Raw genomic sequence first — 12927 nt, forward strand, 5'->3', positions numbered from 1 at the left:
AAATACCTTAGAGGTACATTCTTGTCCTATTAGTACACAACCTTGTAATAACTTTATCCTTTATTCAATATATAAAATACCTCCGAGGTACACTTTGATCCATTACTTGGCATACCCCCTATAATCTTATCGGGTTTATTGATTCGGGCTACCCGAGTCCTGTTAGTACACAACCTTGTAATAACTTTATCCTTTATTCAATATATAAAATACCTCCGAGGTACACTTTGATCCATTACTTGGCATACCCCCTATAATCTTATCGGGTTTATTGATTCGGGCTACCCGAGTCCTGTTAGTACACAACCTTGTAATAACTTTATCCTTTATTCAATATTTAGTACACAACCTTGTAATAACTTTATCCTTTATTCAATATATAAAATACCTCCGAGGTACACTTTGATCCTTTATTCAATATATAAAATACCTCCGAGGTACACTTTGATCCATTACTTGGCATACCCCCTATAATCTTATCGGGTTTATTGATTCGGGCTACCCGGGTTAATTAAATCCATCATTGGTGCTTTCAATATATAAAATACCTCCGAGGTACACTTTGATCCATTACTTAGCATACCCCCTATAATCTTATCGGGTTTATTGATTCGGGCTACCCGGGTTAATTAAATCCATCATTGGTGCTTTCATTGAGAGCTCGACATACAGGCTCGAGCGTGCTATTCTTTTTTCCACTGGCTATGGCAAGATCTGAATCCAACTCCGGCAACTCCCACGGTTCGCGTGGTAACCGCGCTCACTCCCATGCCGGTGAACCTAACGGGATGGCGAGTCGTCAAACCCTACCCTTGAAAACGTATGCGGCGTTGCTGGACCAAGCGGCGAGGTTCGCCGAGGCAGAGGAAGCTGAAAGGAAGAAAAAGGAGGAAAGAGGCCACGGTCGGGACAAGGCACCACAAGAGGAACATCGGGCTCCAAGGCCCTCGCGTCAAGGGCCTCGGCTAGCTCCCCTACGTTGCCTGACCCATCTAACACATCCGGTGAGTGCTATTCTGGAGCATACCGAGGTCATGGGCATCGTATCATACCCGGCTGAGTGTTTGAAGGTGTCACCAAACGCGGACCCGAACAAATACTGTCATTTCCACAGACAACATGGACATGACACCGACGAATGCATGGTTCTCAAGAGACAGATCGAGGAGCTAATCCAAAGAGGCTACCTCGGTCAATACGTCAAGAGGTCGGGGCAAGGCCGACCTTAAGGCCCGGGCAACGTGTGGAAGAAGAAGAGTGGCTCCAAGCCATCCGCCTCCGGGTCGTGTAAGAGAGAGCTCGACTAGCTCACTGAGGAGGAGGAGAAGGAGTTGGATGAGCCCCACCCTCAACAACGTCATCATGCACCAGGTGTTGGTGGACATGGGGAGCTTAGTGAACGTTATGTATTATGACACGTTCACCAAGCTCAGCCTATCAATGAAGCAGTTAATACAAGTTAGAACCCTACTGTCCGGGTTCACTGGAGATTCCATCGAGACGGACGGTTCCATCAACCTCGAGGTAGAGATAGGCACCCAGCCGCACGTCAAGAGGTGGGAGGTCAAGTTCGTGGTCGTCAAGATCGAATGCATGCACAACATCATTCTTGGCTGACCCACCTTGGATGACCTCCGGAGCATCATATCCATGGAACACCTATGCTTGAAGTTCCCCACCCCGACCGGGGTCGGGGTGGCAAGAGGAGCTCAGAAGGTTATCCGAAGCTGCTATTTGAAAGGATGTCGCCAAATCGGCAAAAGGGACCTCCAGGTCCACACTATCGGCGAGTGTTACAAGGCGAGGAGGGTTGGCCCCGTGCCAAACCCATAGTTGAGACCGAGGAGGTCGTGCTGGACCTCGATCGACCCGAGAGGGTCTTCAACGTCGAGACGGGGTTTCCAACCGACCTCTGGGGTCGGATCGTCGAGGTCATCCGGCGCTTCAAGGACGTGTTCGCATGAGTCCCCAAGGACATATCGGGTCTCGACCGCGAAGTGATCACCCATAAATTGGCAGTAGAACCCACCGTCAATCCGGTGCAATAAAAGAAGAAGTACCTCTCGGTGCAGTGGCGCGATTCTGTGAAGAAGAGGTCCTCCGCGCGGTCTAGAATAGTTCTGACAAGTTGCGTCAATGGGGTGAGGAAACGCATGGGGGTCAACCTAGGCCCCTCGGCAAGCTCGCACCAAGGTGGCCTAGGTGCCTGGCGTTCTTCCTATGGCACCTTTTCCTTCCAACTCTATTCCTCTTCCTCCTTCTCCCTCCTCTCTACCACCTCTGCATATGCAAATCTTGACGCCCGGTCTATCAGTTCGGTGTAGGTCTTGGACGGGTATTGGATGAGGTCTCATGGAAGGTGTCGGATCTCACGTTGTAGGTGAAGATATGTATAGCGGACTTATCGTCAAAATTGGTGAACCCCAGCTCCTCCTTATTCCACTGGTTGAATAACTCAACTAGGGACTCCGAGCTCCTCTACTTAATGTGACACAGGTCCACAAACTGCTTCTTCTTTTGCATAGTGCTTGTGAAATACGACAAGAAACGTTTGGTGAAGGTTGAAAACGATGAGATGGACTCCTTTGGCAGGGACCCGAACCATTCTTGTGCTTGGCCGTCTAGGCTCGAGGAGAAACCACGGCACATGATGGCCTCACTGGCCCCGATCAAGTGAGGTGTGCTCGTGGGTCCACCGTCCCTGAGTACCCTTTGATTTTCAGAAAGCAGAAGTCCTTGGGGAGGGATTCCTCCATGATGTCCCTCGTGAATGTGGTGGACATCACGTCCTGGAGCTTTGGGGACTAGCCTTTCTTGTCAATCTTCTTATTGAGCTGGTCCATTCGCCTCCGAAGCTGCTCAGCCACGTCACGATGAGAGGTCTCAGGGTCGTGTTGGGGGCTTGGACACCTCCTTGGAGCCCTTCCATGAGACAGGTTAGAAAATAGGCGGCTTGGTAGATCACGACCACCCCATCTTGGAAGCCTAGAGCTGGAGGTGCGGCGGGAGCTGACCCACTGTGGCAGTTGCTACTGAGTTGATCCCTCAAGTCCGCTGTTGATCTTACTGGAATGGTTTGTCAGTTGGTGATCCCATTGTGGCCATTCCTGCGCAGGGTTCAACAAATCTTGCGGGAACTGTTTGAATTACAAGAATTGGGTCTTGACCTTGTCATAGCTAGTGAAAAATAGTACGCTCAAGCTTGTACGTCGAACTCTCAATAAAAGCACCAATGATAGAGTTAATTAACCCGAGTGGTCTGAATTAACAAAACCTGATAAATAAAGGATAAAATAATACGGTAATTACAATATGAAAAGACATAGAATATATGTCATTGATGAAAAGACATAGAATATATGTCATGGAGACAATTCTTATCTTAATTATAGTGTTACAAGAAGATTACAAGAGTGTTTGTGTAATTGTGTTTGGACAATAGAGATGATTATGTCTTAACAAGACAATTAAGTAGTTATTTATACCATTAAACCTTCTAACCGCCCCCCTAAAAGGAGGAGACTGTAGTAACTACATTGGACAATGTTCGCACGTGCAGTGCGCAAGGCCTAGGCAACCCCCAACCAAGGCTAGCTAAGGCCGAGGTCGCCCCGGGTTGAGGTCGCCCTTAGCTTGGGTCATCTTCCGGGTTGTTTTTCGGGTCGCCTCCCCTCCTCTCCAAGTCGGAGCCCGTTTCCAATATATCCATCACATACTATTTGTTTTTGGAATTGAAATTTTTACAATAAACTCATGCCTCTGCATTTATGTATATTATTGCTGATTATTTGGGGGCTTTTTACTAACAGGAAATTTCCCAAAATTTCAATTTTTTTTTGAAAAACTAAGAAGAAGAGCGTTTACTAAGCTATTTTTCATTTTCAAAGTAGAGAATAGTTCTCTATTATTTTAGGAAATTAGAAACCTACTCAAAAGTTGTTTTCTAATTTGAAAACACACAAAAGAACAGTAACATTACAAGCATCGGTTCCAACCGCCAGCTTTTATTATCTTTCTTCCTCACATTTTTTGTCACTAGTCTCAGCTCCTTAACTTCTTCTTCATCTTGGCATATCTTTATTGCTTTGCCAAAGGTTACATATGTTTTCTCTTCTTGGATGAAGAGGTTAGGAGAAAGTCAGAGTTGTTCGTCCTTTTGGGGTAAGTTGTTTACCTTGGCATTCGCTTCACCCTCTCCATATTGTGTAAATGCTCGTGGGAGGAGATCTAGGTTTTGGCATTCTCGTGGCGGCGTTCCTGGGGCTAATAGGGCCACTGCTGGGCTTTTTGGTTCGCCGAAAATGGCGGCACGCGGTGACTAGGAGGGAGGAGATCGACTGGCTTTTGGTTTTGGCTTCGAAGGCTACTAGGGCTGAGTTTAAGGTGACTGGGGAAGCTGTAGTAGAGGTGGAAAAAGCATTTCAATAATTACTCAGCGCAAAGGTTGATTTATTTAGGTCATTCTATCACACAACATTTATTAAGCAACCAATTTGGGAATAACAAATTGATTTTATCAAATGAATTATCATTTCCAAATTGCAAGTTACCACTTCTACTTAGATCCACCAAGCCTTTTTATTATTATCCACCAACTTTGATGATACAAGTTTTTAATTTAAATTTTCAAAAGCAGAAAACTGAGCTTGATATTCCACTTTTGAGACAATTGTTTAAACTCATAATACTGATTATTGATTTTAATGCAATAAAGTAGTTATAAATGTTATAATAAATCCTTTTATATTAACATTTAATAAAAATATAACTAGTTTTCCTACGCATGACACACAAAAGTAAATGCTCAACATTACTACCAATATTAAAATTATAATTACATGGAGACCACATCTCACCTTACATTTTTGTCCTTTGCATGGAGAGGCTAAGCCACTTAATAAAAAATGAGGTGGCCCTAGGTCATTGGAGAGGCATCAAACTTGCAAGGTATGGACCTGAACTCTCCCATTTGTTTTTTGCTGACGACATGGTGTTTTTTTTTTGCAGAAGCTACCATTGACAAGATTAAAGTGGTCAAGGAGTGCTTGGAGAAATTTGAAACTGCCTCAGGACAAAAAATAAGTCTCCAGAAGTCACAGATTTACTTCTCTAAAAATGTTTCTCCGCAAAGGGCCAACGCTATCACTGCCATGGCCGGGATAAATCACGTTACGGACTTAAGACGTTACCTTGGTGTCCCCTCTGTTCACGGAAGGGTTATAAAGAGCCTCTTTGCCCCTCTTATGGACCGCATTGACGAGAGATTGGAGAGTTGGAAATGTAGACATCTTACTTTCGTAGGAAGAATGGTTCTAGCTAGAAGTGTCTTGAATGCGGCCCCCTATTACGCAATGCATACTCTCCTTCTGCCCAAGGGTGTTTGCAATGGAATTGAGAAAAAGATTAGGACTTTCCTCTGCGGTGAGAAACAACACCTCATCAACTGGAACACTATCACTTGCCCTAAATGTGAAGGAGGTCTGGGTATCCGAAACTTGGGAAAGATGAATGAAGCTTTCTTGGCTAAGATAGGCTGGCGTTTGTTGACCAACAAGGACACCTTTGGGGCTTTGGGCAAGAGCTCTCACGACAAAATACATGCAACGACACAACATTGCACTGGGCTTCCATTCCAGTCAGGGACAATCAAATCTCTGGAAGGGTATTTATAAAGCCGACTATACTTTGAGAGCGGGCTGGCAGAAGGTAGTGCATAATGGAAAGAATATGTTTTTCTGGCAAGATCGTTGGATTTTCCGCTATCCCCTCATACAGGCTACCGGCAATGCTATTCCAAATTCTGAGGCCAAGAAACAAGTTGAGGACGATTGGAAACCAGGTATAGGCTGGGACTTGGATGCCCTTACCGACAAACTCCCAGTGCATGTGTTCGAGCTCCTCCAGATATACAACCTGAACTATAATGCCAGTGAGGAAGACAAAATATACTAGGGTATGGAGAGTTTCGGTGTGTTTACCGTCTCTTCGGCCTACAACGCAACAATTGAATCACCTGAACGTCATCAGGACAGGGTAGTATGGGAAAGAATCTGGAAATTACAAAACCCCTCATAAGATGAGGACACTTCTGTGGATGCTCAAGCATGAACGGGTTATGTGTAATGTTGAACGAAAGAGGAGGGAGTTCACGAGTTATGCCTACTGTGACAAGTGCAGAGATAAGGAGGAAGATGTTGATCATGTCTTCCGAAGGTGTGATCGGGCGCGCAAAATTTGGGCGAGATTCCTTCCCATGGCTAAGAACCAGCGCCTTGACAATTTGAGTTTCGCTGCTTGGATTGATACCAATGTGAAGGGCAACATCCAACACCAACATGATAGTGATTGGAGCACACTGTTCGCCATTATTGTCTGGTGGCTGTAGAGATGGAGAAATAATGCAGTCTTCAACAATGAGGAATGGGAAATGGAACGCAAGGTCTGTTGGATTTTTCAGCAAACGAGGGAGATTAAAGCAGCCTTCTCCAAGGACAACCATATTGACAGTACGTGGGTTGCGCCAAACAAGAGTGAGCTACATTGGTCACCACCTCAAGATGGCTGGTTTGTGATCAATACTGATGTGTCTTTCACTAGCCCGAACAATCCAACTGGCTATGGTGCGGTCCTTAAAGACAATACAGGGGCATGGATAGGAGGCTTTAGCTGCAGAGTTAAGGCGATCATGCCACAGAAGGAGAATGCGGTGTTATCAATTGTGCACTTGGGTGGACATGGGGAAAAGGTGTGCGGAAAGTGTGTATTCAAAGCGACTCTAGGGATGCTGTGCAATGGATTAAGGGAGAGTTCGAGATATTAGGGCCTGCCAGAGATATTGTCCATGCATGTAAGGATTGGGTTCAAAGGAATTGGGTGGTAAAGATAACCCACATCCATCGGGATCACAACCGGGTGGATGACAGACTTGCTAGGATTGCCGTTAGGGAAGGTCGTGACTGGATTGAGTTTGGTGCGCCTCCCAACGATGCTCGTAAGTACTATGAGGAGGACAGACTCGGTGCCTTGGCGCATAATGTTTTGTTTTAGCAGTTTTTGAACTGTGGGGCTCCATCCCCTTCCCCCTGATAAAAAAAAATACATTTAAATAATTCAAATAATAATAATAATAATAATAATAATAATTAATGAATAAAGACTACCATACAAGTTGTAGAATTTTATATTATATTGAAATGATTATTTATTATTGTACTATTAATATTCAAAACGTGACATATATTGCCCAACCCTTAATAAGAAGAAGGAGAAACGTTGTTGTCGGCAGAAGGAGAACAAACAAAGAAAGAAAAATGGAGGAAAAAAGTGTGGTCTTTGAATATGGAAAATGGCGGGTAACCACATTATACCACTAATAATTCAGGGGAGGGACAACATTTACACTACTAACAATTCAAATGTGACATTGATAATTGACATATTTGTGAGGGGCATAAATTACAATTTTTCTTAAGCGTGTGTTTGGTTGGCAGGTTTTGGTATAAGGTATGTGTATCAAAGTGATTGTTAGGGTGTGTTTGGTTGACGGGTTTTGGTATAAGGTATGGGTATCAAAGTGATTGTTATTGTTTGGTTGACGGGTTTTTATAATACTACTATGGTTTGGAATACCTCATTAATTGAAAAACCCATACCCTTATTAAATAAGGGTTTCATTTCCCTTCCTCCTTTCTTCCCCAACTATAATAATAATAATTCTCATTGCACTCTACTACCAAACATGCAAAATACTTTCACCAAAATTCATTACTATTACCAAGTATTTGATACCCATACCGATTCCGATTTCTATGTGCGAACCAAACACACCCTTATTATTTGGTTGACAGGTTTTTAGAATACTACTATGGGTTTGGAATACCCCGTTAATTGAAAAACACATACCCTTATTAAATAAGGGTTTCATTTCCCTTTCTTCTTTCTTCCACAACTATTAATAATCAATCTCATTCCACCCTACCACCAAACATGCAAAATACTTTCACCAAAATCCCTTACCCTTGCGAACTTAAGTTTTGTCTCATTCTAATATTTCTACGATGATGGTGTCTCTAAAGTCAAATCCATAACCGCAATAACCAAATGCAGAATAGCATACCAAATTCCCAATTTAAGTCCATGCATACTCTAAATGATCAAACTATATTTGGCATTTTTTCAAATGTGTGCGCCTCAACTTTGATTAAGTGAAAGTTATTGCTTTGACTTTTACAACACAATTTGGAGAGAAAAAAAAAACAAAAAACATTTACAATGCATGCATATAAAACCACATACATCCCAATGAATCCCAACAAGTCTAAAAAACATCCTAAGAACTCTAGAAAATAAAATAATTAGAAGTCCAACATTATATTATGGCTTCATTAACCAGTACTAAACCAGTTGGTAAGCAATTTTATAGTTTTTCCATTCCCATTCAACTGATTAGTATTCTTTTTATTGTATTTGGTGTTTGGATTATACTTAAGAATGGGAATGGAACGCAGGAAAGGGAATGGAAAATGGTTGTGAGCCAACGCCTATGGAAAAGCATGTCATGTTCTTTGATACCAACAATGACGGCGTCATTTATCCGTGGGAAACTTATCGAGGTTGTTTTTACATTTATCCAAATACATTCCTTTCATTCTTTTCTTAACCAACAATGTGTTTTTTTCTTCACTATTTGTTCAAATATTTCCGATTCCCATCAACGTTACTTTCTTAATTTTCTACATTTTTTAATTTTATTTAATTCATGTTTTTTTTTATATTTAATTATTTAGGTTTTCGAAGAATTGGAAGTGGATTTCTCCTCTCAATCGGTATTACCATTTTCATTCATGTTATACTCAGTTCCAGAACTAGACCAGTAAGTTTATCACTCTCACTTAATTTGCATGGCCATGTGTCTATGTATATATGTACGTGTCTGGGTGTAAATTTGTAGTGCACATAGAGTTTGGATTTTATATTGCATGACTTTTTTTTTTTGTTTTGTTTTAATTGATGTTTTGGTTTTATGTTCAGTTTAGGGGCTCACTTTTTAATGTTTACAGTTAGTACGTATTTATGATTTAGAAATGCATTGTCTATTATTAAGAAGTGTGTTGTATAGTTTTAAAAGTTGCATTGTAAAGTTGACAATAATGCATTGTATAAATTTAAAAGTATATTATATAGTGTTAAAAGTTGCTCAATAAAGTTTGCCTAATTACAACATTTTCATTGCATTTTTTAAACATTTTATTTGATAAGTTCTATGTTTACAAATGTAAGGCTGTTATTGATTATATTCTTAGTTTTCTCATGTGGACATGTTCTCATGGGAGTGTGTCTATCTATACATATACATATACATATACATATACATATACATATACATATATATATATATATATATATATATATATATATATATATATATATATATATATATATATATATATATATAGAGGAGACGGATTAGGTGAAAGTCAACTACCCAAGAGAGAACTGAGAACCAATCATAGTCGTTCATCTGTCCATATGTAACTTATTAGAAACACTATTTTTTTCTTATAAATGCAATGACATTTTCTTAAATAATTAAACTTTGAAGTGCATTAAATTGTACTATATTGAAAGTGCATGTATAGTGCACCTAAGTGCAAGTAAAATATAATGTATTAAAAGTGCAACAAATAATGTACTACACTAAGCATCAATATAATATTAAGTCTACCTAACGTTATTATTAGTTGCACCAAACGTTATCATTAAATGCACCAATGTGAAAGACATTATCATTAGGTGTACTAATGTTAAAAAGGTAAATTACTTACACTATTAAGTGAAAATGGTTGCACTTTTAAGTAATTATACTTGCACTTTTTACTTGCACACTTACACTAGTTATTTGTACTTTTAACACATGTTACTTGCACTAAATTTCATGTTATTTATGAAAATGCCACCGAATCTTTTTTAAAAAATTACATCTGATCCATTAAATCTGGACACGTGGACGGCTGTAATTGGTTCTAATTTCTTTCATAGTTCTCACTTGAGCGTGCCGCTATATATGTATGTATATATGTATAATGTATGTATGTATTGGCCGGTTCCAATAAAAATATACTCTTAGGTAAAAAGTGTTGATTAATAAGTTATTAATGTACACACAGTGACACTGATATATAGGGGCCATTTTTAATAAGAACACGCTTTAAGGTAAAAAGTGTGTATTAATCTCATTTGTCATTCTAGAATGATAAAAGAGCTAAAATTTAAGGAAAAAACACATATAAATTTATCTAATAGTGGACAAATTAATTAAATAGGAAAGTGTAAAATATTGATTGGTTACGTTGTTTAGTTCTTTCGTTGCCCTTTTTTTTTTTTTTTTTTTTTTACTTTTGTATTGTACATAAACGGTAAAACTAATACAGATACCTTATAACTGCATTAACGGTTTACTTACCAATTATCCTAAGCTGTTATTTATTTATTGCTGCAGGGAAAATGGCCTTCTCCACTCTTCCCCATTGTGGTTAAAAACATTAAACATGGCAAGCACGGTAGTGATACTGGTGCATATGATAGCGAGGGAAAGTGCGTTTTCTTTCTGTCATGCTTGTTTTGTTAATTCCTTTAGATTATAACGTCTATCACTTTTACTTTTAGCGGACTACATTTTTGTGCATGATTTTTTTTTTTTTCACTACTCTATTCACACTGAACACTTAACTTGTGTGGATGACAGGTTTGTTCCATCAAAATTTGAAGAAATTTTCAAAAAACATGCACGAATTAATCCCAACGCCTTAACGAGTGCTGAAGTGGACGAATTACTTCGAGATAACAGAGAACCTAAGGACTATCTTGGATGGTACGTAATAATAATTTTATTCCCAAAAGCGTATACTTTCACTATATATGTACCTTGCATTGTTTTAATGGATTAAAAAGAAAATAAATAGTAGAAGATGAAGAAAAAATAAATTAAATTAAATCATCGTTTAGATGAAAACAAGAGAAAATTGTAATTTATACCCCTCACAAATATGACAATTATCAATATCACTCCTGAATTATTAGTGGTATAAATGTTATCTCTCAATTTTCAAAATTTGATATATATTGCCTTTAATAATATATGTCACGTTTTGAAAATTGAGAAGCAACATTTACACCACTAATAATTCAAGAGTAACATTGATAATTGATATATTTGTGAGGGACATAAATTAAAAATTTCCTCGAAACAATGATCGACATTAAGACCTCAAAAAGTAATTTAAGCATGCATCGTTCAACCCTTATAAAAACCAAAGAATAAGCTAGCATTTTCATTTGTTTTTATATTTAAGTATATTAAAAATAAATGTACAGTAATTTGATATTAAGGATTTACAAGTGCCCTTATCTGAAAAAAAAAAATCCAAATAGGATTTTTTTTTTCTTTTGGGAGAATTTCAAACGGTGATGCTCAAAGTCAGAACAAACAACTTTTTGTTATTAAGTTCAAAATTAAATGTAGTATTAATGGGTTTTTTTTTTTTTTTCAAAATGACGGGGTTAATACTAATTTTGTCCATTTATATACTATCGTTTAGTAAAATAAACATGTAATGGACAAAAATTAATACCCAATATTAATATAAAATTTTTCTCATGTAGCTCAGTCATGGACTCATGTGACTTCTTAACGGAGAGAATATAACATTGTCTCAACATTATTTCATTATATATGGAATGGTTAGTGGTATGAGATAATTAATGAAGGTGATGATTTACTCAGATCATGCTTAACAGAAAAAGAGAATGAATACTAGAAAGAAGAAGAAGAAGAATTGAAGTGAGTTTTATTGACTGGAAAAGTGTAGAATGGTGTAGAAGATTACAGCAGAACAAGAGCATTAGCTCTTATTTATATGAGCACTAACTGACTAACTGAACGATTAGAACCAACTAATGGAGTATAAAGACAAGAAAGCCCCTTAGCTTTAGGGACTACTTCAAAATTAAATGTAGTATTAATGGGTTTTTTTTTTTTTTTTCAAAATGACGGGGTTAATACTAATTTTGTCCATTTATATACTATCGTTTAGTAAAATAAACACGTAATGAACAAAAATTAATACCCAATATTAATATAAAATTTTTCTCATGTAGCTCAGTCAAGGACTCATGGGACTTCTTAACGTCGAAAATATAACATTGTCTCAACATTATTTCATTATATATGGAATGGTTAGTGGTATGAGATAATTAATGAAGGTGATGATTTACTCAGATCATGCTTAACAGAAAAAAGAGAATGAATACTGGAAAGAAGAAGAAGAATTGAAGTGAGTTTCATTGACTGGAAAAGTGTAGAATGGTGTAGAAGATTACAGCAGAACAAGAGCATTAGCTCTTATTTATATGAGCACTAACTGACTAACTGAACGATTAGAACCAACTAATGGAGTATAAAGACAAGAAAGCCCCTTAGCTTTAGGGACTACTTCAAAATTAAATGTAGTATTAATGGGTTTTTTTTTTTTTTTTCAAAATGACGGGGTTAATACTAATTTTGTCCATTTATATACTATCGTTTAGTAAAATAAACACGTAATGAACAAAAATTAATACCCAATATTAATATAAAATTTTTCTCATGTAGCTCAGTCAAGGACTCATGGGACTTCTTAACGTCGAAAATATAACATTGTCTCAACATTATTTCATTATATATGGAATGGTTAGTGGTATGAGATAATTAATGAAGGTGATGATTTACTCAGATCATGCTTAACAGAAAAAAGAGAATGAATACTGGAAAGAAGAAGAAGAATTGAAGTGAGTTTCATTGACTGGAAAAGTGTAGAATGGTGTAGAAGATTACAGCAGAACAAGAGCATTAGCTCTTATTTATATGAGCACTAACTGACTAACTGAACG

The 12927-nt window shown here is 38.3% G+C and overlaps 2 protein-coding genes across 2 annotated transcripts in view; both read left to right on the forward strand.

The window, feature by feature from the left end:
- Window positions 1-6427: 6427 nt before the first annotated feature.
- LOC116015902 lies at window positions 6428-7047 on the forward strand. The gene is made up of 2 exons (XM_031256067.1): window positions 6428-6745; window positions 6802-7047. The coding sequence occupies exons 1-2, from the start codon at window positions 6428-6430 to the stop codon at window positions 7045-7047; spliced, it is 564 nt and encodes a 187-aa protein (XP_031111927.1).
- Window positions 7048-8340: 1293 nt separating this feature from the next.
- LOC116017741 (probable peroxygenase 5) overlaps window positions 8341-12927 on the forward strand; it is a 13165-nt gene continuing 8578 nt past the window's right edge. Inside the window, exons 1-5 of the mRNA XM_031258369.1 lie at window positions 8341-8406; window positions 8508-8612; window positions 8787-8872; window positions 10499-10593; window positions 10745-10870. Coding sequence (XP_031114229.1) covers window positions 8376-8406; window positions 8508-8612; window positions 8787-8872; window positions 10499-10593; window positions 10745-10870 — 443 coding nt within the window. The 5' untranslated portion in view covers window positions 8341-8375. The remainder of the gene's footprint in view (window positions 8407-8507; window positions 8613-8786; window positions 8873-10498; window positions 10594-10744; window positions 10871-12927) is intronic.

The sequence above is a fragment of the Ipomoea triloba genome, chromosome 4, assembly GCF_003576645.1.
Source record: "Ipomoea triloba cultivar NCNSP0323 chromosome 4, ASM357664v1".
Classification (NCBI taxonomy): domain Eukaryota; kingdom Viridiplantae; phylum Streptophyta; class Magnoliopsida; order Solanales; family Convolvulaceae; genus Ipomoea; species Ipomoea triloba.

What these genes read in the sequence shown, in the direction of transcription:
- LOC116015902 (XM_031256067.1), top strand. Translation starts at nt 6,428, where the DNA reads ATGGAACGCAAGGTCTGTTGGATTTTTCAGCAAACGAGGGAGATTAAA. An exon ending in TGGGTGGACATGGGGAAAAG is followed by an intron (nt 6,746 to 6,801) that starts GTGTGCGGAAAG and finishes CAATGGATTAAG; the next exon opens with GGAGAGTTCGAGATATTAGG.